General features: G+C 48.0%; 1 protein-coding gene across 2 annotated transcripts in view; it reads left to right on the top strand.

Moving 5' to 3' along the window:
• The window catches only part of PIGL (phosphatidylinositol glycan anchor biosynthesis class L), a 40,634-nt gene extending 13,363 nt beyond the window's left edge, over nucleotides 1-27,271 (top strand). For both annotated transcript variants that reach the window (XM_081945444.1, XM_081945443.1), the window contains 5 exons: nucleotides 3,513-3,603; nucleotides 7,044-7,111; nucleotides 8,466-8,497; nucleotides 20,292-20,425; nucleotides 23,846-27,271. In XM_081945444.1, coding sequence (XP_081801570.1) covers nucleotides 3,513-3,603; nucleotides 7,044-7,111; nucleotides 8,466-8,497; nucleotides 20,292-20,425; nucleotides 23,846-23,944 — 424 coding nt within the window. In that variant the 3' untranslated portion in view covers nucleotides 23,945-27,271. The remainder of the gene's footprint in view (nucleotides 1-3,512; nucleotides 3,604-7,043; nucleotides 7,112-8,465; nucleotides 8,498-20,291; nucleotides 20,426-23,845) is intronic.
• Nucleotides 27,272-27,620: the final 349 nt, after the last annotated feature.

Below are 27,620 nucleotides of genomic sequence, written 5' to 3'. Positions count from 1 at the left end.
TGTTAAATTAGCTTAGAAAATGATCAATGTGTTATTATTAATTTAAGACTAATCTCTATAGTTTTTGTTGGGAGGAGAGGGGTTATGAGTAATCTATTTTAAGATGGGGGGTGGGGAGGGGGTAAAGTGTTTGGTATAATATTTGAATGTGAATTTTTGCGGGGGGGTATAGCATTTGTATGAGATTTATATTGTATGGAGGGGGGGGGTGAAAAGGGGGAAAATTTGTTTGTACAAAACTCTTTTAATAAAAAAAAAAAAAAAGAAAAACGGCCGTAAGTCACTTTTTTCAGTGCCGTCGTAACTCTGAAGTCGCTAAATGAATGGTCGTAAGTCAAGGACTAACAATATTGAAAGGCTCCTTTGTCAAGGCTCAAAGTCAATTTTCCAGTTCTCAAATCTTGTCTACTTGGCGAGGGATTTGCTCCCCATGAGCGATTATTCTCCCCTTCCGCCTTTCTGGTGACTCATGTAAACAACTGCAGGGGAAAAAACTGGATCTCGGCCCCCTCAAAGGCAGTTTTGTTTTATTTAGGCCAGAGTGCACAGGCTGCGGTATGCCAGGGTGCGCTGCACATTACATTCCACAGCTGCTGCACCCAGGGTTATTCCAGAGCATGGGAGGGGAGGCACAGCCGCAGGGTTGCCAGAGGTTTCCAGCAAAAGCAGCAAGCTGGAAAACACGCCCATGCTCCAAGGCAGCCAGAGAGGGAGGGTGGAAGAAACAGTATTCAGCCTGGGTGACTTTAAGAGGGATGGGCTTCCACTCCCAGAATCCCCCAGCCAGCCTGCTTTAAGAGGGGAGGACTTCCACTCCCAGAATCCCCCAGCCAGCCTGCTTTAAGAGGGGAGGACTTCCACTCCCAGAATCCCCCAGCCAGCCTGCTTTAAGAGGGGAGGACTTCCACTCCCAGAATCCCTCAGCCAGAATGCTTTAAGAGGGGTGGACTTCAGCTTGCAGAATTCCCCAGCCAGCATGCTTTAAGAGGGGAGGACTTCCACTCCCAGAATCCCTCAGCCAGAATGCTTTAAGTGGGGTGGACTTCAACTCCCAGAATTCCCCAGCCAGCATGCTTTAAGAGGGGAGGACTTCCACTCCCAGAATCCCCCAGCCAGCCTGCTTTAAGAGGGGAGGACTTCCACTCCCAGAATCCCCCAGCCAGCCTGCTTTAAGAGGGGAGGACTTCCACTCCCAGAATCCCCCAGCCAGCCTGCTTTAAGAGGGGAGGACTTCCACTCCCAGAATCCCTCAGCCAGAATGCTTTAAGAGGGGTGGACTTCAGCTTGCAGAATTCCCCAGCCAGCATGCTTTAAGAGGGGAGGACTTCCACTCCCAGAATCCCTCAGCCAGAATGCTTTAAGTGGGGTGGACTTCAACTCCCAGAATTCCCCAGCCAGCATGCTTTAAGAGGGGAGGACTTCCACTCCCAGAATCCCCCAGCCAGCCTGCTTTAAGAGGGGAGGACTTCCACTCCCAGAATCCCCCAGCCAGCATGCTTTAAGAGGGGAGGACTTCCACTCCCAGAATCCCCCAGCCAGCCTGCTTTAAAAGGGGAGGACTTCCACTCCCAGAATCCCTCAGCCAGAATGCTTTAAGTGGGGTGGACTTCAACTCCCAGAATTCCCCAGCCAGCATGCTTTAAGAGGGGAGGACTTCCACTCCCAGAATCCCCCAGCCAGCCTGCTTTAAGAGGGGAGGACTTCCACTCCCAGAATCCCCCAGCCAGCATGCTTTAAGAGGGGAGGACTTCCACTCCCAGAATCCCCCAGCCAGCCTGCTTTAAGAGGGGAGGACTTCCACTCCCAGAATCCCTCAGCCAGAATGCTTTAAGAGGGGAGGACTTCCACTCCCAGAATCCCCCAGCCAGCCTGCTTTAAGAGGGAAGGAGTTCCACTCCCAGAATCTCCCAGCCAGCCTGCTTTAAGAGGGGAGGACTTCCACTCCCAGAATCCCTCAGCCAGAATGCTTTAAGAGGGGAGGACTTCCACTCCCAGAATCCCCCAGCCAGCCTGCTTTAAGAGGGGAGGACTTCCACTCCCAGAATCCTCCAGCCAGCATGTTTTAAGAGGGATGGACTTCCACTCCCAGAATCCCCCAGCCAGCCTCCTTTAAGAGGGGAGGACTTCCACTCCCAGAATCCCCCAGTGAGAAAGAAGCCCAGATTTGTTCTGTCTTGAATCCCTAGAATTTAGACGTTCCAGATTCTGTTGCTGCAGCCATTATCAATACAATCTAAAAATCCAGACTAATTTATAGGCAGTCTTTGAGTTACAAGTATTTGTTTACTGGCCACTCGAAGTTACGACGGCACTGAAAAAAGTGAGTTACCCCTGTTTTTCACGCTTAGGACCATTGCGGTATCCCCGTGGTCAGGTGATCAAAATTAAGACACTTGGCTACTGACTCGTATATATGACGGTCCCGGCGTTACGTGATCCCCTTTTGCCATCTTCTGACCAGCAAAATCAATGGGGAAGCAAATTCACTTAACAACCTCATGACTAACTTAACAAGTGTGATTCACTTAACAACCGTGGCAAGAAAGCTCATCAAACGGGAAGAAAACACACCTCACAACTGTCTTGCTTAGCACGGTCGTAAGTCGAGGACTTATCTGTATCTTTTAGTGGCCCTTTTAAAAATCTTTGGCGCTTAGGATAAAAAAACAGTTTAACCTAGTTTCAACCTGGCAGGCGACGGGAGGCTCTCTCCGCCCCAAAGATCCCGAGTTGTTCGCCTTGGTTGTTGTCCTGTCGTTGAGGTCAGAAGGATTTTATTTGATCCTCGGCCTCCCCGCTGTCGCTTTCCACCGGCCTCCCGTGACCTTCATCCATGCCAGCCACGGAAATCTGCCAGTTGCTCAGCAGAAAAGATTGGCATCTGTCAGAAATGATGTAGGGTTGGACTAGATGTGATTGTATGGTTTGTGTTAGAATTTGAATTTCACTTTTGTTTGTTATTTATTTCCTTCCTTCCTTCCTCTGTTTTTTCCTTTCTTTCCTCTCTTTTCCTTTCCTTCCTTCCTTCTTTCCTCTTTTCCCTTCCTTCCTTCCTTCATTCGTCTCTTTTCCCTTCCTTCATTCCTCTTTCTTTTCCCTTCCTTCCTTCCTCTCTTTTCCCTTCCTCCCTTTTCCCTTCCTTCCTTCATTCATTCCTCTCTCTTTTCCCTTCCTTTCTTCCTCTTTTCCTTCCTTCTTTTCTTCCCTTCGTCCTTCCTTCCATCCTTCCTTCCTCTCTTTTCCCTTCCGTCCTTCCTTCCTCTGTCTTTTCCCTTCCTTTCTTCCTCTTTCCCTTCCTTCCTTCCCTCTGTCCTTCCTTCCTCTCTTTTCCCTTCCTTCCTCTGTCTTTTCCCTTCCTTTCTTCCTCTTTCCCTTCCTTCCTTCCCTCCGTCCTTCCTTCCTCTCTTTTCCCTTCCTTTCTTTCTGTCTTTTCCCTTCCTTCCTTTTTTCCTTCCTCTCTTTTTTCCCTCCCTCCCTCCCTCCCTCCCTCCCTCCCTCCCTCCCTTCCTTAGGAAGCTTCCAGATCATCCGTCTGCCGAGTGGGACGTCCCTCTCCTCACAGAGTTAATCCTCTCACACATCGAAACCCGCCAGATTGACTTGGTAATTGAGTATTTTAAGTATTTCTCCCTGACTTCAACATTTCTTTGCTTTACAGACCCACAAAGGTCTTAAATCAGGAGTGTCAAAATCAAGACCCTCGCGGTGCTTAGATCTGGCCCTCGAGGCTGTCCTGGGAACAGTGAAGGACCAGCCCAGGGTACCTCTCAGTGGTGGGATTGACATTTTTTTACTACTGGTTCTGTGGGCGTGGCTTGGTGGGTGTGGCGTGGCTTGGTGGGTGTGGCTTGGCTTGATGGGTGTGGCTTGGCTTGACGGGCGTGGCTTGGCAGGCTTGGCAGGGGAAGGATACTGCAAAATCCCCATTCCCTCCCGATCATCTGGGACTCGGGAGGCAGAGAACAGATGGGGGCGTGGCCAGCCAGAGGTGGTATTTGCCGGTTCTACGAACTACTCAAAATTTCCATTAGCGGAATACCACCTCTGGCTCCAGAACTGGCCAGAACCGGCTGAATCCCACTTCTAACACCTCTGCCAGTGAAAATGGAGCTCGGGAGGCAGCGGTGGGTTGCTCTTACAGTCGCTACCGGTATGCTGATCTCAAGTCTGTTTGTGCACGCGCCTGACGTGTGCTGCGCAGGCATGCGCAATCCACTGCCCCTGCAACAACCAGCTGTTTGTTGGGGCTTGCGCAGGCACCGCACGCAGTGCGAGTGTGCATATTGTGCCTTTAGGCATAAATACAGCTATAGAGCGCTGGCCGGCGGGCCAAACGAGCCAGTGTACCGGTACGCTCTCAGCTGCTCCAGGCCATGACCGGTCCAAATCGACAGTAACCCATCACTGTCGGGAGGGCTGTGTAGGGCCCACCTGAGCTCCGTTGTCGGCTGCGACGGCCTCCGGCAACCTTCTGCCAGTGAAAACGGTGCTCCTAAGCTTTACTTTACTTTACTTTATTTAGAATTTATAGACCGCCCCCTCTCCCCAAGGGGACTCGGGGTGGTGTACAGACAAAAGCTAAAAACCGTATATACAATAACAATATTAAATACCCCTTTTTAAAAACAAATTAAATATAAAGTTTGTACAATGATCGTAAAAATTAAAACAAATTAAAAGGACAACCCCTTAAAATTTAAAATACCGGGCAGGAGGATTGAAAATTAAAACTACGATTGGGCCAGGCCAGCTGATTGGAACAGGTGGGTCTTGAGTTTCTTGCGGAAGGAGCGGAGATCAGTGGTTGTTCTGATGTCGGGGGGGAGGTCATTCCAGAGGGTTGGGCCCATCACAGAGAAGGCCCTACTCCTGGGTGTCGCCCGCTGGCACTGCCTCGTGGACGGCACCCGGAGGAGCCCCTCTCTGTGAGAGCGAATTGGTCGCAGGGATGTATGGGGTAGGATGCGATCCCGCAGATAGGTAGGTCCTGTGCCATGGAGCGCTTTAAAGATGATAATCAACACCTTGAAATGCACCCGAAAAGCCACAGGTAGCCAGTGCAGCTCGCGCAGGAGAGGTGTTATATGGGAGTACCTGATACATCCCATGATTACCCGCACGGCCGCATTCTGGACCAGCTGCAGCCTTCGGGTGCATCTCAAGGGGAGCCCCATGTAGAGAGCATTGCAATAGTCCAGCTCCGTTTTGGTTGGCGGAATGCTTGGGCCACCACGGGTGCCCCGACTCTTAAATGAAAGGATCGATAGCAAAGTTACAAGTAGTCCTCGACTTGCAACAGTTCGCTTAGTGACCGCTCGAAGTTACAATGGCACGGAAAAAGAGGGACTTACAACCGTTTTTCACACTTATGACTGTTGTGCCATCCCCACGGTCCTGTGGTTTACATTCAAATGCTTGGAAACTGACTCGTATTTACAACGGTCGACGTTTCTCCCCGGGAGTCACGTGATCCCCTTTTTCGCGAACGTCTGACAAGCAGAATCCACGGAGAAGCTGGATTCGCTTAACAACTGCGTGACTCACTTAACGGCTGCAGGGATTCTCCTCACACCTGTGGCGAGACAGGTTGTAAAATGGTGCAAAGCTCACATGACCAATGTCTCGCTTAGCAACAGAGACTTTGGGCTCAATTGTGGTCATAAGTCGAGAACAACACCCCACACAAACTCTTTGGTCGTTGCTTGGGGCAGCTATAAGAAGGGGGTCCATGCCAAAAGACCCCCAAGAAGGGGCTGTGGGGAAACAAGGGGGTTGGGCTGGCCCCCGTGGCTGGCCGAGGGTCCCTTGGATGCTCTCCAAATGTGGGGGGTGGAAGGGGGGCTTCAGAAGACCTTTTCCCTGGTGGTGGTCCAGCTCAGGTGCAGCCAGCTGCGAAGGGAGGCCTCGTCCCCCCCAAAAGTTAAACCAGACCAGCCGGAAATGCCAGGGACGTTTTCTCCCCAAGATGGCATCAGAGGAAGAGGCCATGCCCACTCATGGGTGGCTTGCATTGTCTGTGGCAAGGAAACTGGCTTTCTTCTCCTCCGTTCTTCCTCCCCTCTGCTCCCCAGTTTCCTTCCTTCCTTCTTTCCTTCCCTTTTTCTCCTTCCTCCCTTCCCCTACTCTCCTGCATCCTTCCCGCAACTCCTCTATCCCTCCCTCCCTTCTTTTCTTCCTCCTCCCTCCCTTTTCTCAGCTCTACCATACCCTACCCTTGTCATCCCTCTTTCTCCATTCCTTCTTTTCTTCCTCCCTCTCCTCTTCCTTCCCCCCTCCACTCTCCCTCCCCCCTCCCCTGTCCTCTTCACTCCTTTCCTTCCTTCCTTCCCTTCTTCTCTGTCCTCTTTTTGTCCTTCCTTCCTTCCTTCCCTTCTCCTCTGTCCCCCTTTTGTCCTTCCTTTCTTCCTTCTTCCCTTCCCTTCTTCTCTGTCCTCCTTTTGTCCTTCCTTCCTTCTTACCTTCCCTTCTTCTCTGTCCCCCTTTTGTCCTTCCTTTCTTCCTTCCTTCTCTTCTTCTCTGTCCTCCTTTTGTCCTTCTTTCCTTCCCTTCTTCTCTGTCCTCCTTTTGCCCTTCCTTCCATCCTTCCTTCCTTCCTTCCTTCCTTCCCTTCTTCTCTGTCCTCCTTCTGCCCTTCCTTCCTTCCCTACTTCTCTGTCCCCCTTTTGTCCTTCCTTTCTTCCTTCCTTCTCTTCTTCTGTCCTCCTTTTGTCCTTCTTTCCTTCCCTTCTTCTCTGTCCTCCTTTTGCCCTTCCTTCCTTCCTTCCTTCCTTCCTTCCTTCCTTCCTTCCCTTCTTCTCTGTCCTCCTTTTGCCCTTCTTTCCTTCCCTTCTTCTCTGTCCTCCTTTTGCCCTTCCTTCCTTCCTTCCTTCCTTCCTTCCTTCCTTCCTTCCTTCCTTCCCTTCTTCTCTGTCCTCCTTTTGCCCTTCCTTCCTTCCTTCCTTCCTTTGTAATAGTGTAATTCTGTGATAGGTGGAAAATGCCTTCCCCTTGAGTTTAAAAATAAATAAATCACACAATCGCTTTTTCTGGTTCTTTCCATCTAGGTTGTAACCTTCGACGCCAGAGGTGTGAGCGGCCACCCCAACCACCGATCAGTCTATGCCGCCATCAGGTACGGTCTGCCTCCCTCCCCTTTGGAGCCCCAAATTTCGGTTGCTAAGCGAGACAGTTGTTCTGTAGATTTTGCCCCATTTTACGACCTTTTTGCCGCTGTTGTTAAGCGAATCACTGCAGCAGTTCAGGGAGTCACATGGTTGTTAAGTGAATCTGGCTTCCCCAGGAGGTCGCAAAAGAGGATTGCGGGACCCCCCGAGACCCTGCGGCCGTCATAAATGTGAGCCCATGGCTGAGCGTCTGAATTTTGGTCATCTGACCTGTGACGTAGGCTGCAACGGTCGTAAGTGTGAAACACGGTCATAAGTCACTTTTTTCAGTGCCATCGTAACTTCAAATGGTCACTAAATGGGTGGTTGGAAGTGAAAGGCTACCTTCAGGGCTTCAGGCAACCACCACTCCCCGTATGGCCTCGGTTGCAAATCTCATGCTGTTAGCAAGGGTGTGTGTAAGGTTTGGGGGTTCCCTGTGGGCACCTCCTCAACGCAACATGTGGGTGTTGTGTAATGCTCACATTTGGCAAAAAAAAAGTATTTTTAAGAGGAGGCTGCCCCCTACTGGTCTTCCAGAGCAACTAGAATGGAATGGAATGGAATGGAATGGAATGGAATAGAATAGAATAGAATAGAACAGAACAGAATTCAGAATAGAATAGAATAGAATAGAATAGAATAGAATAGAATAGAACAGAACAGAATTCAAAATAGAATTCAGGATAGGATAGGATAGGATAGGATAGAACAGAATAGGAACAGAATAGAATTCAGAATAGAATAGAACAGAACAGAACAGAACAGAATAGAATAGAATAGGATAGGATAGGATAGAATAGAATTCAGGATAGGATACAATAGAATAGAAATCAGGATAGAATAGAAAAGAATTGAATTGAATTCAGAATAGAATAGAATAGAAATTCAGAATAGAATAGAATAGAATAGAATTCAGGATAGAATTCAGAATAGGATAGGAAGGACAGAATAGGAACAGAAAAGAATTCAGAATGGAACGGAATAGAATTCATATTAGGATAGGATAGAATTCAGAATAGAATAGAATAGAATAGAATAGAATTTCAGAATAGAATAGAATTCAGGATAGGATAGAATTCAGAATAGAATATAACAGAAATATCAGTTAGAATAGAATGGAATGGATTAGAACAGAAAAGAATAGAATAGAATTCAGAATAGAAAAAATAGCATAGAACTTTATTGCCAATTTAAAGGTACACTAATCGGCATACATTAAAATGAAATTTCATTGCATTCAGCTCTCAAAAGATAACAATTTGTATTTTGTAGACTACTACTTGTATATCTGTTCACCCCTGTTCTCTTCCTTCTTCACAGGTCCTTGCACTCCGAGAGGAAGGTTCCAGAAGGTTGGTGTTTATTAATTAATTAATTTATTAACAAGTTATTTGGTTAACAAGGAAGAACCGTAAATGAAGCCATTGATCTGTAGCCTTCACACTTTTTTACAGGTAGTCCTCGACTTACCCCAATGGAGCCCAACATTTCTGTCATTAAGTGAGACATTTGTTAAGTGACTTTTGCCCCATTTTATGACCCTTCTTACCACAATTGTTAAGTCAATCACTGCAGTTGTTCAGTTACTAACCTGCCTGTTACGTGAATCTGGGGAAGCCGTCATAAATGCGACCGTCATAAATGCGAATCAATGACCAAGCATCCGGATTTTGATCACATGACGTGGCTGTGGAATTCTGGGAGTGGAAGTCCACTCCTCTTAAAATTTCCAAGACTGAGAAACACCACTCTAGGCAGACAATCCCACTACTTAGCTGCTCTCCCCATCTGGAATTTCTTCTTGAGCATCTTCCTGAAGCTGCTTTCCTTTCCTTTCAAACCGTTCCCTTTGCTTCGGCTAGATGACCTCTGAGGTCCCTTCCAGCCTTGTGATGCTATGTTCTTTCTGTGCACCCGCAGCGTTGGCAGAGGACAGCTCCCCTGTTGGAAGAAATGCCCAACTGGGCTCAGTTCCAAGTGGGGAGAAAGACATTGGAAACAATGGTGGCTGTTTGGAAAGATGGTTTAATGGTGGACAGGATCACGTGGCTTGAAATCCTGAGCCAAAAAAGGGAAGAGATGCTAGGAGTGCCTGGGTTTTAGGCCCTCTCTGGGCTTTTGAATTTGAGCTTGTATTCTGATTGTTTGTCATGCAGGGGTAACTTCATAGGTTGTCTTTTGAGTCCCAGGCTTGGTTGACTCTTGCTGGGTGATGATGTAATGAAAGGGCTTTGGGCAGTTCCTATTATGGCTCTGCCTGAAGGAGGTAGATCTTTGTTATGTAGAATAGACTGGCTCGGGTCTTAATGGCCAAGGGTGGGGGGGAGCTATTAAGAGTGAGTCTGTTAAATGCCTATGTTTCTCTGGCTCAGGCCTTAATGGCCCATTGACAAAGGGGGGGGGCACGTTTCTGCCTCCGTTTTAGGGGAAATATTCTCCCCTTTTAATGTTTCCTAAAATATCTTAATTTCCTAGGAGAGGGGCGGGTGCTAACTTCCTACACCACCATCTTCCACATTAAAAAAAAAAAACACCAGCAAAACCCCTGTGAACATTTGCAGTCTGCTTCAGATCTCCTGTTAACCTTTGCAAAATAAACATGTCCTTGTGTGTTCCTGATACGACTTGATTTCCATTGCTCTTATCAACCTGGAAACTCCCCGCTGGACATCCCCAAGGACGTATCTCTGGCCTGGCACAATTCTGCAAGAACAGCCTGATTCGTAATTTGGGTCTTTTTATTTTTTTTTATAAAGTCTTCATTAAATGTCAACCTCAAATATTAACATTCAAATTAAGCTTGAAGGGAAATAACAAACCACAGCTAAATTGACCCAAAAGTTATACATAATATATATCATATATGTTTCAGTATCTCAGAGGTTGCCACAAAGAAGAGGGAGTCAAACTATTCTCCAAGGCACCTGAGGGTAGAACAAGAAGCAATGGGTGGAAACTAATCAAGGAGAGAAGCAACTTAGAACCGAGGAGAAATTTCCTGACAGTGAGAACAATTAATCAGTGGAACAGAAGTTGCCTCCAGAAGTTGTGAATGCCCCAACACTGGAAGTCTTTAAGAAGATTTTGGATAGCCATTTGTCTGAAACGGTATAGGGTTTCCTGCCTAGGCAGGGGGTTGGACTAGAAGACCTCCAAAGTCCCTTCCAACTATGCTATTGTATTGTATCAAAGAAATTGGTAATAACCTGCCTCAGGGATGGAAGGAGTGACAGATTTTATTTTCTTTTTTTTTTTTTATTAAAAGAGTTTTGTACAAACAAATTTTCCCCCTTTTCACCCCCCCTCCACACAATATAAATCTCATACAAATGCTATACCCCCCCAACCCCCCCGCAAAAATTCACATTCAGATATTATACCAAACACTTTACCCCCTCCTCTCCCCCATCTTAAAATAGATTACTCATGACCCCTCTCCTCCCAACAAAAACTATATAAATTACTCTTAAATTAATAATAACACATTGATCATTTTCTAAGCTAATTTAACATCTATAACTCTTAATATAAATTTCTCCTAGCCTAACAATGTTTCATTAGTCCCATCTTCTAATTTATTCATACATATATATTGCCCCACCCTCCACCCTAACCCTCCCCCACCTCCCACACAAACCCACCCCCCTGACTTCCGCTGTATACCACTCTAACAATTCCAAACATCCCATATACTATTTACTCAGATCATCTATCGGTCTAAACATTCTTACCTAAAGGCTAGATAATAACTCCTAGTCTGGTATTTATTCTGTATATAACCAATCCATTTTGCCCATTCCTGTGTGTAATCCTCCTGTTTCTGAGCTTTTAAGAAAGCTGAAATTTTTGCCATTTCGGCGAACCCCGCCACCTTCTGAATCCATTGATCAATTGTCGGCAAAAAATCTTTTTTCCAATGTTGCGCAATCAACAACCTAGCTGCTGTAACCATATACAAGGCCAATTTTGTTTCCCCTTTGGTAAAATCCTTAACTATACCCAATAAAAACATTTGTGGAGCGAATTGTATTCTTTTCTTAAATACATTCTGCATAACCCACCATATTTTTATCCAAAAAGCTTTAACCTTGTTACAAGTCCACCATACATGAAAAAAGGTAGCATCTAGACACCCGCATCTCCAACATTTTGGTTGAACATTTGGGTACATGCATGATAATTTTTTAGGATCTAAATACCATCTGTAAAACATTTTATAAAAATTCTCCCTTAAATTCTGTGACTGTGTAAATTTAACATTCTGAACCCATATTTTTTCCCACGTTTCCAACATAACCACTTCACCAAAATTCTGAGCCCATTTAATCATACAATCCTTAACCAATTCACTTTCTGAGTCTCTTTCTAACAGTACATTATATATTCTTTTAACTTGTTTTGGACCAGTCTCTTTTATCTGCTTAATCAGTTCCACTTCTTTATCCATAAAGCCGACCCTGCGATCTTCTTCCCATCTCTTCTGAAGCTGTATGTAATGTAACCAATTTAAAGTAATTCCTTCTTCCAACAGCTGTTCCAAAGTTTTTAACTTCCATTCGCCCCCATCAGCAATAAGCACATCTTTATATAAACACCCCCCGAGTGACTTAATATTCATAATCCCCATGGTGTCTGCAAGATCCAACCAAAGCGGTATTTTATAATCCCAATTGGGCCGGTGCTTCTTCCATATTCTCATCAAGGCACTACGGAGAACATGGTTGTTAAACACTTTATCCACCCTGTCTTCATAAAAAAGATATGCATGCCATCCCAGAACAAGATCATGGCCTTCTATATTGAGCAAGCCTCTTTCACGTGTATCTTGCATAATCTTCATCTTTACTCTCGGTTTTTTCTCCTTCCAAACAAATTTATTTAATGTTGTTTGCCAATTTAACAAGGTTTTATCTGACTTGAGCACCGGAATCATCTGGAATAGAAAGATAAATCTAGGTAGAATGTTCATTTTAATTGCTGAGATCCTTCCAAGCAAAGACAATTGTAACTTTTTCCACGCTTCAAGATCTTTCTGTATCTTTTGCCACAACACTTCATAGTTATTTGAGAAAAGTTTTGTGTTTGATTCTGAAATTTGTATTCCTAAATATTTAACTTTAGAAACTATTTCAAAACCTGCTAAACTTACAAGTCTCTTTCTTTGAGTCTCTGTCATGTTTTTAACCATCATTTTCGTTTTGTTTTGATTTAGTCTAAACCCAGACACCATGCCAAATTCTATTATGATATTTTTCATCTGGATTATTGATTTCAAAGGATGTGAAAGGGTAACAACCAGATCATCGGCGAATGCTCTAGTTCTGTATTCCTTTTGCCTGATAGCTATGCCATCTAAGGATTTTGAGTCCCGAATTGCGTTCAACAAGACTTCCAAAGTTAAAATAAATAACAATGGGGATAATGGGCAACCTTGTCTTGTGCCTTTTTGTATCTCGAAAGTTGTTGACAAATTTCCATTAATAATAAGTTGTGCATTTTGTTGCTGATAAATTTTATTTTCCAAGATCACCGCAGATGGGGATTGCAGCCAAGAAATGAAAAGACGCTTGTTACTGGGGAGGAAGGCTATGGTAAATCTAGACAGCATCCTAAAAAGCAGAGACATCCCCCTGCCAACACAAGTGTGCATAGTCAAGACTGTGGCTTTCCCAGTTGCCATGGATGGCTGTGAAGGTTGGACCGTAAGGAAGGCTGAGCGCCAAAGAACGGAGGCCTTTGAACTCTGGGGCTGGAGAAGAAGACTCCTGCATTGAGTCCCTTGGACTGCGAGGCCATCCAACCGGTCAGTCCTAGAGGAGATCAACCCTGACTGCTCTATAGAAGGCCAGATCCTGAAGAGGAAACTCAAATGCTTTGGCCACCTGAGGAGAAGGAAGGACTCCCTGGAGAAGAGCCTCATAGATAGATAGATAGATGGATGGATGGATGGATGGATGGATGGATGGATGGATGGATGGATGGATGGATGGATTAATGGATGGATGGATGGATGGATGGATGGATGGATGGATGGACACTGATTGAGAGAAAGATAGCAGATAATAAATAGAAGATAGATAGATAGATAGATAGATAGACAGACAGACAGACAGATAATAATATATATAGAAGAGAGAGACAGACAGACAGACATTGATTGAGAGAAAGAGGACAGGGAATGTATAGATCTTTGAACTCGGGTGCTGGAGAAGAAGACTCCTGCATTGAATCCCTTGGACTGCAAGGCCATCCAACCGGTCAGTCCTAGAGGAGATCAACCCTGACTGCTCTTTAGAAGGCCAGATCCTGAAGAGGAAACTCAAGTACTTTGGCCACCTGAGGAGAAGGAAGGACTCCCTGGAGAAGAGCCTCATAGATGGATGGATGGATGGATGGATGGATGGATGGATGGATGAACGGACACTTATTGAGAGAAAGATAACAGGTAATAAATAGAAGATAGATAGACAGACAGATAATAATAATATATATAGAAGAGAGAGAGAGAAAGACAGACAGACATTGATTGAGAGAAAGAGGACAGGGAATGTATAGATCTTTGAACTCTGGTGCTGGAGAAGACTCCTGCATTGAATCCCTTGGACTGCAAGGCCATCCAACCGGTCAGTCCTAGAGGAGATCCACCCTGGCTGCTCCTTAGAAGGCCAGATCCTGAAGAGGAAACTCAAAGACTTTGGCCACCTGGTGAGAAGGAAGAAGGACTCTGTTAGATCTGGGCAACGAGAGAACAGACTGCGGACACGAAGTGACTTAACAGCTCTTTATTAGTAGTAGTAGTAATCCAGCTTGCTCTGTGGCCGGAGGGTTCCCCTTTTATAGGGATCGGGTACGCCTCTCGACCAATCAGAGCGATACCTGTTTCCCGCTGTAGCAGCGGACCAGAGAGGAGACTTGCTACGATATATGTTAATATCTAACACCCCTCCCCTCTTAGACGGAACATTGCGGTTAGTTATGTAGTCCTTAAGGTATGTTGGCGTTTGCCTTACTCGGGAGGAGCGTCGCAGTTCGGGTTGGTCAGAAGTAGCTGCACGATCAGTTGCTTTCTTTGTTTCGAGTTCTGGGGTTTGCAGGCTTTCGTTGCCTTGGCGTTCGGGGGTCTGCTCGCTTACGTTGCTTGGGGGTTGTTCCGTTTCGCGCTCGACCTCTTGTTCTGTCCTGGGCTCACAGGTGTCGTAGTTCTCTGTGTTGGGGCTCTCGAGTGGCTGACTCTGCATTGGTAGGAAGCTCTCGTTCTCGGCTCATAGGTCTGAGTGCGCCAGGCGACCCCGAAGTTGATCGATGTGCCTTTTCCAGTTCCGCCCATCTTCCAGTTCTAACAGATACGATCGTGGACCCGTGATGCCAATGACCGTTGCCGGCATCCACAATGTTCCCCCTGCATAGTTGTGGGCGTATACCGAATCCCCTATGCTAAAACTCCGAATTTTGCTTGTGGAGTCTGGGGGTGCTGTGGCAGAGTAATTGGGGTGAAGACGGTCCAGGTGAGACCGTAGACGGCGGCCCATGAGCATTTCAGCGGGGCTCCTACCCGTCGTTGCGCTGGGGGTAATGTGCTGAATTAGGAGGTAATGGTCAATGCGTGTTTGCCAATCACCTGGACCCATCCTAGCGAGGGCCTCTTTTGTGGATCGCACCATTCTCTCCGCCTGTCCATTTGATGCCGGATGGAATGGCGCGACGAGGGCATGCCGAATTCCCTGACCTGCTAAGTACGTTTCAAATTGCATGGCCGTGAATTGGGGCCCGTTATCGGATACCAGGAGGTCGGGCAGGCCATGAGTGGCGAAAAGTCGCCGTAGAACCTTAATGACTGCCTCTGCCGTGGTTGAAGTCATTAGGACTACTTCTAGCCATTTGGAGTATGCATCCACAACTATAAGGAAAGTCTGACCTTGAACTGGCCCTGCGAAGTCGATGTGTATTCTCGACCAGGGTGCTTTCGGCTTTTCCCATTCTGTGGCGGGCGCTTCCGGGGGAGCTGGCCTCGATTCCTGGCATGGATCGCAAGTAGCCACCCATTCCTCTATCTCTTTGTCCATGTTTGGCCACCAAACGTAACTTCTTGCTAACGCCTTCATCCTAACAATCCCCGGATGCCCAACATGTAATGCATCTAACACATTTCTACGTAATGCAACAGGAATAACAACTCGATCCCCCCACAATAAACAACCTTGTAACACTGAGAGTTCATCTCGTTTTGACCAAAACATTTTGAATTCCGGGCCCACATTTCCCTTCGGCCACCCCCTCCAAACCCAAGTTTGAACTTGTTTTATTATATTGTCTTTGGAAGAGAACCTCGCAACGTCGCAGGAAGAAACCGGTCCTGAGTCCAAACAGTCAATGAGCAGCACCGGTACTTCGGGAGTGGGGTCTGGCAACAGGTCCGGTAGTGGGCAACGGCTGAGTGCGTCTGCGTGTCCTAGAGTGGAGCCCGGTCGATGTATCAGCTTGTATGAGTACGCGGCCAGGAAAACAGTCCACCTGGTCATGCGTGGCGAAAGGGAGACTGGAGTGGGGCGGTTTCCCGCCAAAAGTCCCAACAGCGGCTTGTGATCTGTAATCAGTTCAAAATCGCGGCCGTAGAGGTATTCGTGGAAACGTTTTACTCCAGCTACAGCAGCTAACGCTTCCCTGTCCATCTGGCTGTAATTCCTCTCGGCCGATGAAAGAGTCCTGGAGTAGAATGCGATGGGTGCTTCGTTCCCATTTGGCATCCTGTGGCTGAGGACTGCGCCAACTCCAAATGGTGATGCGTCGCAGGTCAATACCAGCGGGAGCGTCTGGCTGTACTGGACTAGCAGTGAGTCAGTGGTGAGCAGGCGCTTTACTGCTGCGAAGGCTGCTGCTTCGGATCGTCCCCATCTCCATGTTGCGTTCCTCTGGAGTAGTCGATGTAATGGCTCAGCAACGGTCGCCTTCTGTCTCAGAAAAACGCTGTAGAAATTAAGTAGTCCGAGGAAAGCCTGCAGCTCGGTCTGATTACGTGGTGTGGGGGCGTCCTGGATCGCCTTAATTTTCTTTGAAGTGGGGTGTATTCCCTGACCATCGATTCTATATCCCAGGAATTCTACGCTAGGCACGTTAATTTGGCATTTTTCCTTTTTAAGGCGGAGACCCTTCTCTCTGATTCTGGTCAAAACAGTTCTGACTCTTTTATTTAATTGCTCCTCGTTTGCAGCGGACACCAAGATGTCGTCGAAATAGGGGACGACTCCCGGTATCCCTTGCAAAAGTTGTTCCATGACGCTCTGGAACAAACCTGGAGCAATGCTCACACCGAATTGTAGCCGGTTGCATTTGAATGCCCCTCTATGCGTCACTATAGTTTGGGCCTCCGCTGTGGCACTATCCACGGGCAACTGCTGGTAAGCTTGTGCCATGTCTAATTTAGCAAATATCTTTCCTGGCCCCAACGAGTGCAATAAGTGCTGTACTACTGGCACAGGATATGCGCTTTGTTGTAGCGCGACATTAATTGTGCATTTATAGTCCACGCAGATGCGGACTGACCCGTCTGGCTTGACTGGGGTCACGATGGGAGTTTCCCAGCGCGCGTGATCCACCGGCTCAAGGATTCCTTGCTCCACTAACTTATCTATCTCTTTGTCTATTTTTGGGCGGAGTGCAAAAGGCACTCGTCTCGGTTTAAGTCGGATTGGCACCACTTTGGGGTCTAAATTGAATGAGATTGGTTTACCCACAAACTTACCAAGACCAGAGCTGAACACATCCTCGAACTCCTTAAAGATCTGCTCAGCGCTGCTGTTCTCCACGGTGTTGATTCCGGTGACTTCTAGCCCCAAGGCTTCAAACCAATCTAGTCCTAGAAGGTTCTGTAACGGTGCACTGGCGATGGTCACGGGCAGCTGGGCTACGATGTCCTTGAAGCGGATCTGGAACGTCCCTTGGCCTACGATGGGGACTCGGTTCCCCTGGTAGTCTCGAAGCAGGATGTCTGGAACGCGTAGTTGGCTCTTTTTGAGGCTAGGGATAGCCTGTTTCATGGATGCCCATGAAATGATTGTCAGGGACGATCCTGTGTCAACTTCCAGCTCGCAAGGTGAGCCCTCCAAGAGGACTGTGACTTTCAGCTTTTTAGGCCGCTTGGTGCGGACCTGACTTATTGTGGTGAGATACGTTCGCAATTCCTCTCTCTGGGTCAACTCTATCTCAGCATCTGTATCCTGAAAATACTCTCGTTGAGCGTCTTGATAGAACGCTCTCTCAGCTCTTTGTGAGTAATCTCTCTGGGAATACGCTCGCTCAGCTCTTTGGGGATTTTCTCTCTGGGTAAACACTTGTGGATTTCTCTCTGGGCGCCCTTTTTGATTTCGCCAAGCCCCTGGGTTGGGCTTCTGTTGGGGGTACATAGGTGGCTGCCGTGAGGCAGGGACTTCGCTCCGGCACACTCGTGCGATGTGCCCAAGTTTGTTGCAGTGCGAACAAACAACGTTCCTGAACCTACAGGTAGACCGGGGGTGATTCCCTCCGCAGCTTGCGCAGGGCGGCAAACGGAATCCGGGTCTCCCCCCAGGCCTCATGTGACTGCTCTGCATCAGGTGACTGTCCTCGAACTCGGGATCCTCGTAATCGGGGTTGGTGTCCTCGTAGTGAACTCTGGTGTGCCTGGGTGCTGGCTGGCTTACGCTGAAACCGCGCTGTATGGTCACCGATGATTTCTCCGCTGACTCTGATGCCCTTGCTTCGTTGAGTGCTATCTGTAGGGTTAAATTTGGGTTTGCCAACAGCTTCTTTTGTAGTGAAATGTCTCTTAACCCACAAACAAATTGTGCCAGGATATGCTCGTCCAGATCCCTGAACTCGCAGTGAGTTGCTGCTTTACGCAGGGCTGCAACATATTGGTTGACTGATTCTCCCGCCTTCTGGTTCCGCGTGTTGAATTCCTGGCGGCAAACGTGGCGGGAAGGTTTTGGCGCGTAATGAGCCTGTAGAGCCTGTTGCAACGCCGTCCATGGTACCGCTTGTATTGGAGTAGGCGCGGTGAGGTCTCTGGCCGTGTTGAAAACCTCTTTTCCACAGTAGCCGAGGAAGATGTTTTTCTTTCGGGCGTCGGTGATCCCCGTGTATTCGTTCGCTTCGAGAAAACATTCGAATCATGAATGCCTCCCATTCGTCGTTTGCTGGGTCGAATGGAGCGGGGGGAGCGTGCATCGCCATCTTCTCTTGTTTGAATTTGCCGCGCTGCGGTGTCCTGAGATGGCTGCCGAAATTTCTGGGCTGGATCAAATCCGGAGATTCTGGAGTAGCGTTCTTCGTCCTATCTGTCTCTCAATCCCATCCTCGTCGCCAATGTTAGATCTGGGCAACGAGAGAACAGACTGCGGACACGAAGTGACTTAACAGCTCTTTATTAGTAGTAGTAGTGATCCAGCTTGCTCTGTGGCCGGAGGGTTCCCCTTTTATAGGGATCGGGTACGCCTCTCGACCAATCAGAGCGATACCTGTTTCCCGCTGTAGCAGCGGACCAGAGAGGAGACTTGCTACGATATATGCTAATATCTAACAGACTCCCTGGAGAAGAGCCTCATGCTGGGAACGATGGAGGGCAAAAGAAGAAGGAGGGGATGGCAGAGAAGGAGGTGGCTGGATGGAGTCACTGAAGCAACCAGCGTGAGCTCCAATGGACTCCGGGGGATGGGAGAGGACAGGAAGGCCTGGAGGAACGTGGTCCATGGGGTCACAATGGGTCGGACACGACTTCGCAACTAATAACAACAAGCTCAGGGGTGTCCAACTTTGGCAACGTTAAGATTTTGTGGACTTCAACTCCCAAAGTTCCCCAGCCAGCCATGCTTTCAGAGGAGTGGGGAATTCTGGGAATTGAAGTCCACAATTTTTTAAGTTGCCAAAGCTGGATACCCTTAACCTAGAAACGTCTTTCTTCCCATTTTTCTTTTTCTTTTAATCAGTGCAAAATTGCAAGGAGGGAAATCAGAAACAAAACCCTGTTTGAGGAGCAGCTGTCAGCTTTTACGTTGACGATAGGATGATTTACATTTTCCAGTAATTTTCCAGTAGCGGCAGGTCTCTTTGCTGGCTTTCAGCCACAGGACAAAATCTGCCTTCTCGGTGAGGCTTTGTAGCTGCTGGAGAAATAAATTGTTTTGCTGGAAGATTTATCTCCGAGTTGCTTGTTTTTTTTTAACCTTGCAAGCCTTATTTACCCTTCAGTTGGCCTTAACTTCTGAGAAGTATAAATTATACAGATAGATATATGAGACTGGACTGCCAGCTACAATACAATAGCAGAGTTGGAAAGGACCTTGGAGGCCTTCTAGTCCAACCCCCTGCCTAGGCAGGAAACCCTATACCGTTTCAGACAAATGGCTACCCAACATCTTCTTAAAGACTTCCAGTGTTGGGGCTTTCACAACTTCTGGAGGCAACTTCTGTTACACTGATTCATTGTTCTCACTGTCAGGAAATTTCTCCTTAGTTCTAAGTTGCTTCTCTCCTTGATTAGTTTCCACCCATTGCTTCTTGTCCTGCCTTCAGGTGCCTTGGAGAATAGTTTGACTCCCTCTTCTTTGTGGCAACCCCTGAGATATTGGAACATTGCTATCATGTCTCCCTTAGTCCTTCTTTTCATTAAGCTAGACATACCCAGTTCCTGCAACTGTCCTTCATATTTTAACAGAATATAAAACAATAGCAGAGTTGGAAGGGACCTTGGAGGTCTTCTAGTCCAACCCCCTGCCTAGGCAGGAAACCCTATACGGTTCCAGACAGATGGCTATCCAACATCTTCTTAAAGACTTCCAGTTTGGGGGCATTCACATCTTCTGGAGGCAACTTCTGTTCCACTGGTTAATTGTTTTAACCGTCAGGAAATAAATCTGTCAGAAATGGTGTATGGTCTCCTGCTTGGGTGGGGGTTGGACTAGATGACCTATAAGGTCCCTTCCAACTTTGTTAACCTGTTCCGAATCGTTTATGCAACCCCGTATTATAAATCTAATCGTCGAAAGGCGTCACCTGGGGCCAATTTCACCGTAGAAATCTCCCAGGGCTTGTTGAGACTTGCTTTGGAAAAACAAGGCCAGAAGACAAAGGCAGGTGTTGGGTTTCACCCGCTGTTTGCGTTTGTCCCCACAGGTTGTCGTGTCCTCGTCCTTGAGACCGTCAACGTTTTCCGGAAATACATTTCCATCTGGGACGCTCCGCTCAGCGGCTACCAAAACCCAGATGTTCTCGTTACAGCGACGGAAAAAGAAGCAGAATTGGCCCAGGTACATCGATGACCTCCTTCTTTCCCTCCAGAAAGACCCCAGAAATTGGTTTCCGTACCCAAGAAGTCAAGAAAGGAGGAGAAGTTAATCCTCGGCTTACAACAGTCCGTTTAGTGACCGCTCAGAGTTATAACGCCCCTGGGAAAAATGGACTTCGGACCGCTTTTCACAGTTACGAGTTTTCCCGCGCCTCCGTGGTCACATGATCAAAATTTGGCTGCTGGGTTAACTGGTTCATTCTTATGACCGTGGCAGCATCCCAGGGTCACATGGTTCCTTTTTGCGACCTTCCGACCGGCGAACGCCAGATTCGCTTAACAACCTGGTCCCTGATTTATCAACTGCAGACATTCACGTAACAACGGGGGCAGGAAAAGGCGTAAAAGGGAACAAAGCTCACTTAACGAAAATTCCTCACTGAACTGAACTGAAATCTAGGGCTCCGTTGTGGTCATAAGTTGGGGACTGCCTGGGTTTGTGGCTCAGGGTGGAAAGGAGGATCATTTGGTGCTCTCTGAGCTTGGTGGGTTTTTTGCAGACGTTTCATGACCTAGGTAGGGAACATCATCAGTGCTAGAAGGGAGTGGGATTGTGGAGAGGAGGAGGAGGAGGAATGTGGGGTCTTTGGTGCTTTCTAAGCTTGGTGGTTTTCTTGCAGACGCTTCATGACCCAACTAGGGAACATCATCAGTGCTAGAAGGGGGGGAGGAGGAGAAGGAGGAGGAGGAGGAGGAGGAGGAGGAGGAGGAAGACTGTGGCTCTCTGAGCTGGGTGGTTTTCTTGCAGACATTTCATGACCCAAGTAGGGAACATCATCAGTGTTAGAAAGGAGGGGGATTGTGGAGAGGAGGAGGAGGAGGAGAAGGAGGAGGAAGACTGCGGGGCCTTGGTGCTCGTTGAGGGTTTTCTTGAAGACATTTCATGACTCAAGTAGACAATATCATCAGTGCTAGGTGGAAGGGGGATTGTGGAGAGGAGGTGGAGGGCTGTGGGCTCCTCGGTGGTTTTCTTGCAGACATTTTATGACCCAGCTAGGTAACATCATCAGTGCTAGATGTCTCCAGGAAAACATCTGCAAAACATTGGCAACATCAGCCAGAAACCAACCAAGCTCAGAGAGCACCAAGGACCCCTCATAGACGGGGAGATCTGGAGGGTTTGATCAGCCGTTGGTCAGAGGGTTGACCTCCATTCACTGATTATGGATGTGGCTTTAACTTACACCTAGAATAGAATAGAGCTGGAAAGAACCTTAGAGGTCTTCTAGTCCAGCCTCAAGCAGGAGAAACTATAATATTCCAGATAGTGTTGATTAGGAGTCACATAGACGGGTGTCTATATAAGTAGTCGTCGGATTATGACCACAAAGGAGCCCAAAATTTATGTCGCTAAGTGAAACATTCGTTAAGTGAGTTTTGCCCCGTTTTTACGACTTTTCTTGCCACAGTAGGAAAAACGGTCATAAGTCACATTTTTCTGTGCACAAGTCTTAAAAGCTGCCAAGGCTGGAGACCCCTGGACCAGATGACCTACAAGGTCCCTTCGAACTCTGTTAATCTGTCATTTTGCTTTGGGAACTGTCTGTGCCTTCCAGGGGTTTCCCAGTGTTGGACCTTGACGTGTAGAAATGTTCTCAGGGCCATAGAGACGGTGCCCTTGAAGTCCTCAATTCCCTCCCAGCTCCCCCTAGAGTCCAATTACCGTATTTTTCAGAGTATAAGACTCACCTTTTTCCCCCCCAAAAGAGGGTGAAAATCTGGGGGCGTCTTATACACTGAATACAGCCATTTTTGGCCTTCCGAACTCTCTGCATGCCCCTTTTCCCACAAAAGATGGGGTGTGCAAAGAATTTGGGAGGCCTGCAGAGTGCAAAACCTTTTTTTAAAAAAATTAGTTCTTCAAAATCTTGGTGCGTCTTATACTCCGGTGCGTCTTATAGTCTGAAAAATACGGTACTCCCTTCCCCGCCCTTCCCTGGTTTCTGTTGCCGGTTTGCAAGCAGAGATGTATGAGAAGTCAACAATTACACAACCATTTTTTTTTTGGTGACCGTTGGAAGTTACAAGGGTACTGAAAAAGAGCGACTGATGAGCAGTTTTCATACTTACGACCATTGCAGCATCCTCTTTGCGATCGCACGGGTCCAAATTTGCCCGCTTGCCACTGCCTCGTATTTACGACGGTTGTGGCATTCTAGGTCATGCGATCGCACTTTCTGACAAGCCCCAAATTTTTGTCGCCAAGCAGGACCGTGATGGAGTTCTGCCCTTTTCTACGACTTTGGGGGGGGGGCATAGTTGTTAAGTGAATCACTGCAGTTGTTAAGTGAGTCACACGGTTAAGGGAATCTGGCTTCCTCATGGACTTTGCCGGTCAGAAGGTCGCAAAAGGGGATCGCGTGACCCCCGGACACTGCAGCCGTCATAAGTACACTCCAAGAATCTGAATTTTGATCCTGTGACCCTGGGGAATTCTGCAACGGTCATGTGCAAAACTGTTCTGATCCAGCTGCCCAAACACGACCAACCCTCTGAAGGGAACTCAAACGATTCCGTTATTAGGAGCACCTGCAGCCCCGGCAAAAAGTTTCTCTCTCACCGCAGGCTAAGAAGTCCGTCCGGCAGGGGAGATGAATAGTTGTCTGTCACATCAATTCATCTCCGCCCCCTGCCTTTTATCTCCAGAGCTCAGGTGGGGCTTCGCTAGCAGCGGTGACTCTTCCGTCCCGAGGACCGGCCCATAGATTTCCACTGCTCTCCTCTCCTCTGCCTTCTGCGTATCTGCACGTCAGGCAATGGACCCAGCTGTTCCTCCTCTTCCTCATCAACCACCCCCAGACTGTTGACTGTTTATCTGGGGGCTGACAGGCTCCACCTCTGTCTGTCTCTCTGCCAGCTCCATTCCCTCTGCCCCCTCCTCAGGTTGTCTTGATGCTGACCCCGACTCCCACGTCGTCTCCTCCTCCTCTGATTCAGCTGCTGGCGGGGCTCACAAACATTCTCACTTTTTTCAGTTGTAACTTTGGTCACTAAACGAACCGTTGTAAGAGGAGGACTACCTGTGTTCAGGGATTCACCCAAAACATCTCTTTATCTATAAGTCTGGCCCAGTGGTGGGTTCCGGATCCCATCGCAACCGATATGCTGTGACGGGGCCGGGCGTCCTCGTCGGGCACGCGAGCTGTGCATGCATGCGCACGCCACTGCCATGCGACTCCCAGCTGCTTGGCAGAGGGTGCGCAGGCAATTGCCTCAAAAAGCGGTAAGGAACGCGGGCGGGTGGGTTGGCCAAATGAGCAGCCGTTCCGATACGGTGGCCGCGGCTCCCAGCTACCACCGGTACGCTTGTACCGGGTCGTACCTCCTGAAAGGCACCACTGGTCTTCCCTGGCTAACATCTGATGCTGTCTTCTCTTTCCAGAGAGCAATGCGGTGTCACCACAGCCAGCTTCTCTGGTTTCGCCGTCTGTACGTGAGGTTCTCCCGCTACATGGTGATCAACTCTCTGCGCTTCCTCTAACGGGGAAAAGAGAGATTGTGGATGAACTGGAGACCCAGAGAGAAACGGGGAGGAAGATGTGACTCGCTAGGTCTCTAACGAGTGGAAAAATCTGAGCAGGACCTAAGGCTCCCTCCCTGTGGAACATCATCCTCACCGAGTGTTCTGACCGAGGCTCCCCAAGAGCCTGAAGCCAACTCCTGGTCCCAGCAAAAAAACCTTTTATTAATTGAGTGTGAATTCTGCTCCTTCACATCCAGTCTTTCCAGGGAGGATTTACAGTTACAGACCTTCTCTGTCTTGGAGAGCTGCCAGGCCCATAGCTGCAAAACTTGGGAAGGAATCTCGGAGAGTCACGAACCAATGAAGGGAACTAATGGCCTCCTGCAAACTCCACTCCCCTGTCGCTCCTCTGTTATTCCCTCTGGGAGGGGCCATTCATTGTCCACCTGTGGCCTTACTCCCAAGTCGACCCCTGTTCTTTAGCGCTTCCCTTCGTCTGGCCACTCTGTGCATGCGCACACTGGGAACAGGCTCCAGCTGTTCTTCTGCCCCACTGATCTCTGACTCCGAAGGCAGCTGATAACTGTCAGACAGCCCTGGCCCCATCTCTGCCTCCGACACAGAGCCCTCATCGGAACCTTCTTCAGACTCCAGGACTGGCCCAGGTTCCTCCCCAACCTCCTCACTCTCCGAATCTTATGCCAGCTCTGCAGACCACTGGCGGGCCACCACACAGAGATAAAATTGGAAATAAGATGCTATGGGTCTCCTCTCTTAAGGAGATCCATTCTAGTGGGATCGAGAAGAAGGGCCTTCTTTGTGGTGGCTTCCTCCCTGGGGAACATCTTCCCTGCGGAGATAAGATTGACCTGCCCATCTTGATACTCTTTCACAAGGCCCTGAAAATCTGGCTCTTCCAGTGGGCCTGGGGACCGCAGAGCGGGATGGAGCCCATCAAATGGCACGTTAGACTGCTGTTGCCGGGGAAGTGTGGTGAATTGTGTGATTGTGTGTGTCCTTCCACACACATTTGGTCATGTTCTTGTGATGACAGAAGCCCAAGGAATGATTCAATGGGCCTCACGTTTACCAAGGTGGCACAGTGGTTAGAAGGCAGTATTGCGTGCAAACTCTGCCCACAGCCAGGAAGTTCGATCCTGAACAGCTGAACGTTGACTCAGCCTTCCGTCCTCCAGAGGTCAGTAAAGTGAGGACCCAGATTGTTGGGGGAAAGACGCTGACTCTGTAAACCACTTAGAGAGGGCTGTAAAAGCACTGTGAAGCAGTATATATGTCTAAGGGCTACTGCTAATTCTCTAGCTTTAGTGTAAAGAAACAGAACCTAGAATCGTAAAATTGGAAGGGATCACAAAGGTCATCTAGTCCAACCCTCTGCTTGAGCAGAATACCTACTACAATTCCAGACAAAGGGCCTTCCAGTCTCTACTTGAAAACCTCCAGTGATGGAGCACCCACAACTTCTGGTGGCAAGCTGTTCCACTGGTCAATTGTTCTCACTGTCAGGAAGTTTCTTAAGTTCTAAGTTGCTTCTTTCCTCAATTAGTTTCCATCCGTTGCTTCTTGTCCTGCTTTCAGGTGCTTTGGAGAATAGATTGACTCCCTCTTCTTTGGGGCAGCCCCTGAGATATTGGAAGACTGCTATCATGCCTCCCCTGGTCTTTCTCTTTGTTAGACTAAATATACCTAGTTACCTTAACTGTTCATCACACAGTTTGACCTCCAGACCTCCTGATCATCTTTAACAGAATAAGAGAGTTGGAAGGGACCTTGGGGGTCATCTAGTCCAACCCCCTGCCCAAGCAGGAGACCATCTACCATTTCAGACAAATAGTTGTCCAATCTCCTCTCCAGAGATGGAGAAGGAAGGAAGGAAGGAAGGATGGATGGATGGATGGATAGCAGAATAACAGAGCTAGAAGGGACCTTGGAGGTCTTCTAGTCCACACACACACACACACACACAAACAAGCGCTCAAGCAGGAGAACCTATATACCATTTCAGATAGGTGGCTGTCCAGTCTCTTCTTAAAAACCCCAAGGGAAAGGAAGGAAGGAAGGAAGGAAGGAAGGAAGGAAGGAAGGAAGGATAGAGCTGGAAGGCACCTTGGAGGTCTTCTAGTCCAGCCCCCTGCTCAAGCAGGAGACCCTCTACCATTTCAGACAAATGATTGTCCAATCTCTTGTTGAAAACCTCCAGAGAAGGAAGGAAGGAAGGAAAGGATAGCAGAATAAGAGAGTTGGAAGGGACCTTGGAGGTCTTCTAGTCCAACCCCAAGCAGGAGACTCCTGTACCATTTCAGACAAATGGTTGTCTAATCTCTTCTTAAAAACTTCCCTTGGGGAAATACCTACAACTTTCTTTGTTGCTCTTCTCTGCACACTAAGTGTCTTATTGCATGTTGTCAGACCTGGAAGCCATCTTTTGATTTGGGCCTTCAGTCCTGCCACCTTCAATGCTGAGGGAAAACGGGAGAGGGGATTATATGGAGTATGGGAGACATATATAGTCTAAATAACATTCCTTTCTCAGAGAGTCAAGGTCACCTTGCCCTGCAGCTGTGATGGTGTGACTGGGAGGCATCTCCAGTTTTGGATGGTGCCCGATTGGGCCCTGGGATGGACATCTTGTTAGACCTGGAAGCCATCTTTTAAATTTGGGCCTTCAGGCCTGCCACATTTTCTACTGTGGGAAAATGGGAGAGGGGATTATATGGAGTATGGGAGATATAAAGTCTAAATAACATTCCTTTCTCAGAGAATCAAGGACACCTTGCCCTGCACCTGGGGGGGCGTGACTGGGAGGCATCTCCAGTTTTGGATGGTGCCTGATTGGGCCGTGTGATGTGATGGACATGTGGGTGATGGGCAGCGGCTTGGACTTTTGTTTGGGTGGGGAAAACCTGGGAACGTTCAAATTTGGGTTTTCCCAGATGTGCCAATATAACATCTCTAATAAAATGGGCGCAGTGGCTATGACGCTGAGCTTGTCGATCAAAAAGGTCGGCAGTTCGGCGGTTCGAATCCCTAGCGCCGCATAACAGAGTGAGCTCCCGTGACTTGTCCCAGCTTCTGCCAACCTAGCAGTTCAAAAGCAGGTAAAAATGCAAGTAGACAAATAGGAGCCACCTTTGGTGGGAAGGGAACAGCGTTCCGTGCGCCTTCGGCGTTTAGTCACGACGGCCACATGACCCCGGAGACGTCTTCGGACAGCGCTGGCTCTTTGGCTTTGGAACGGAGACCAGCACCGCCCTCTAGAGTCGGGAACGACTAGCACAGATGTGCGAGGGGAACCTTTACCTTTAATAAAGTGGAACTTTGAGGAAACTCAAACTTCGCAGTCTTCTTTCATTGGGGGTATTACTTGGAATCCCAACACACGTAGTCTTACAAATAAGTGTGTATTTTGCACAAGGATGGGGGGAACATCGCCCCTCCCTCCCCTTCTCCAAATGGATCCAAGTAAAAAGGACAAACGTTTTAAAAATATGTGTTTTTATTTTTATTATTTTATTTTTTTTCAAAACAAGAACTTCCTCAAAAAGTGAGAAGTGTCGTTTCGGACAAAGCAATCTTAGACAAGCATTCGTACCTAAACGCTAAACCCGAAAACTGGAAATGAAGCCGCTTTAGGCATTCACACAATACACAAAGATATTCCCCACCCGGCAGGACA

Source organism: Natrix helvetica (assembly GCF_964273705.1).
Source record: "Natrix helvetica genome assembly, chromosome: 2".
NCBI lineage: Eukaryota > Metazoa > Chordata > Lepidosauria > Squamata > Natricidae > Natrix > Natrix helvetica.
This window is presented reverse-complemented; position numbering and strand designations above follow the sequence as displayed.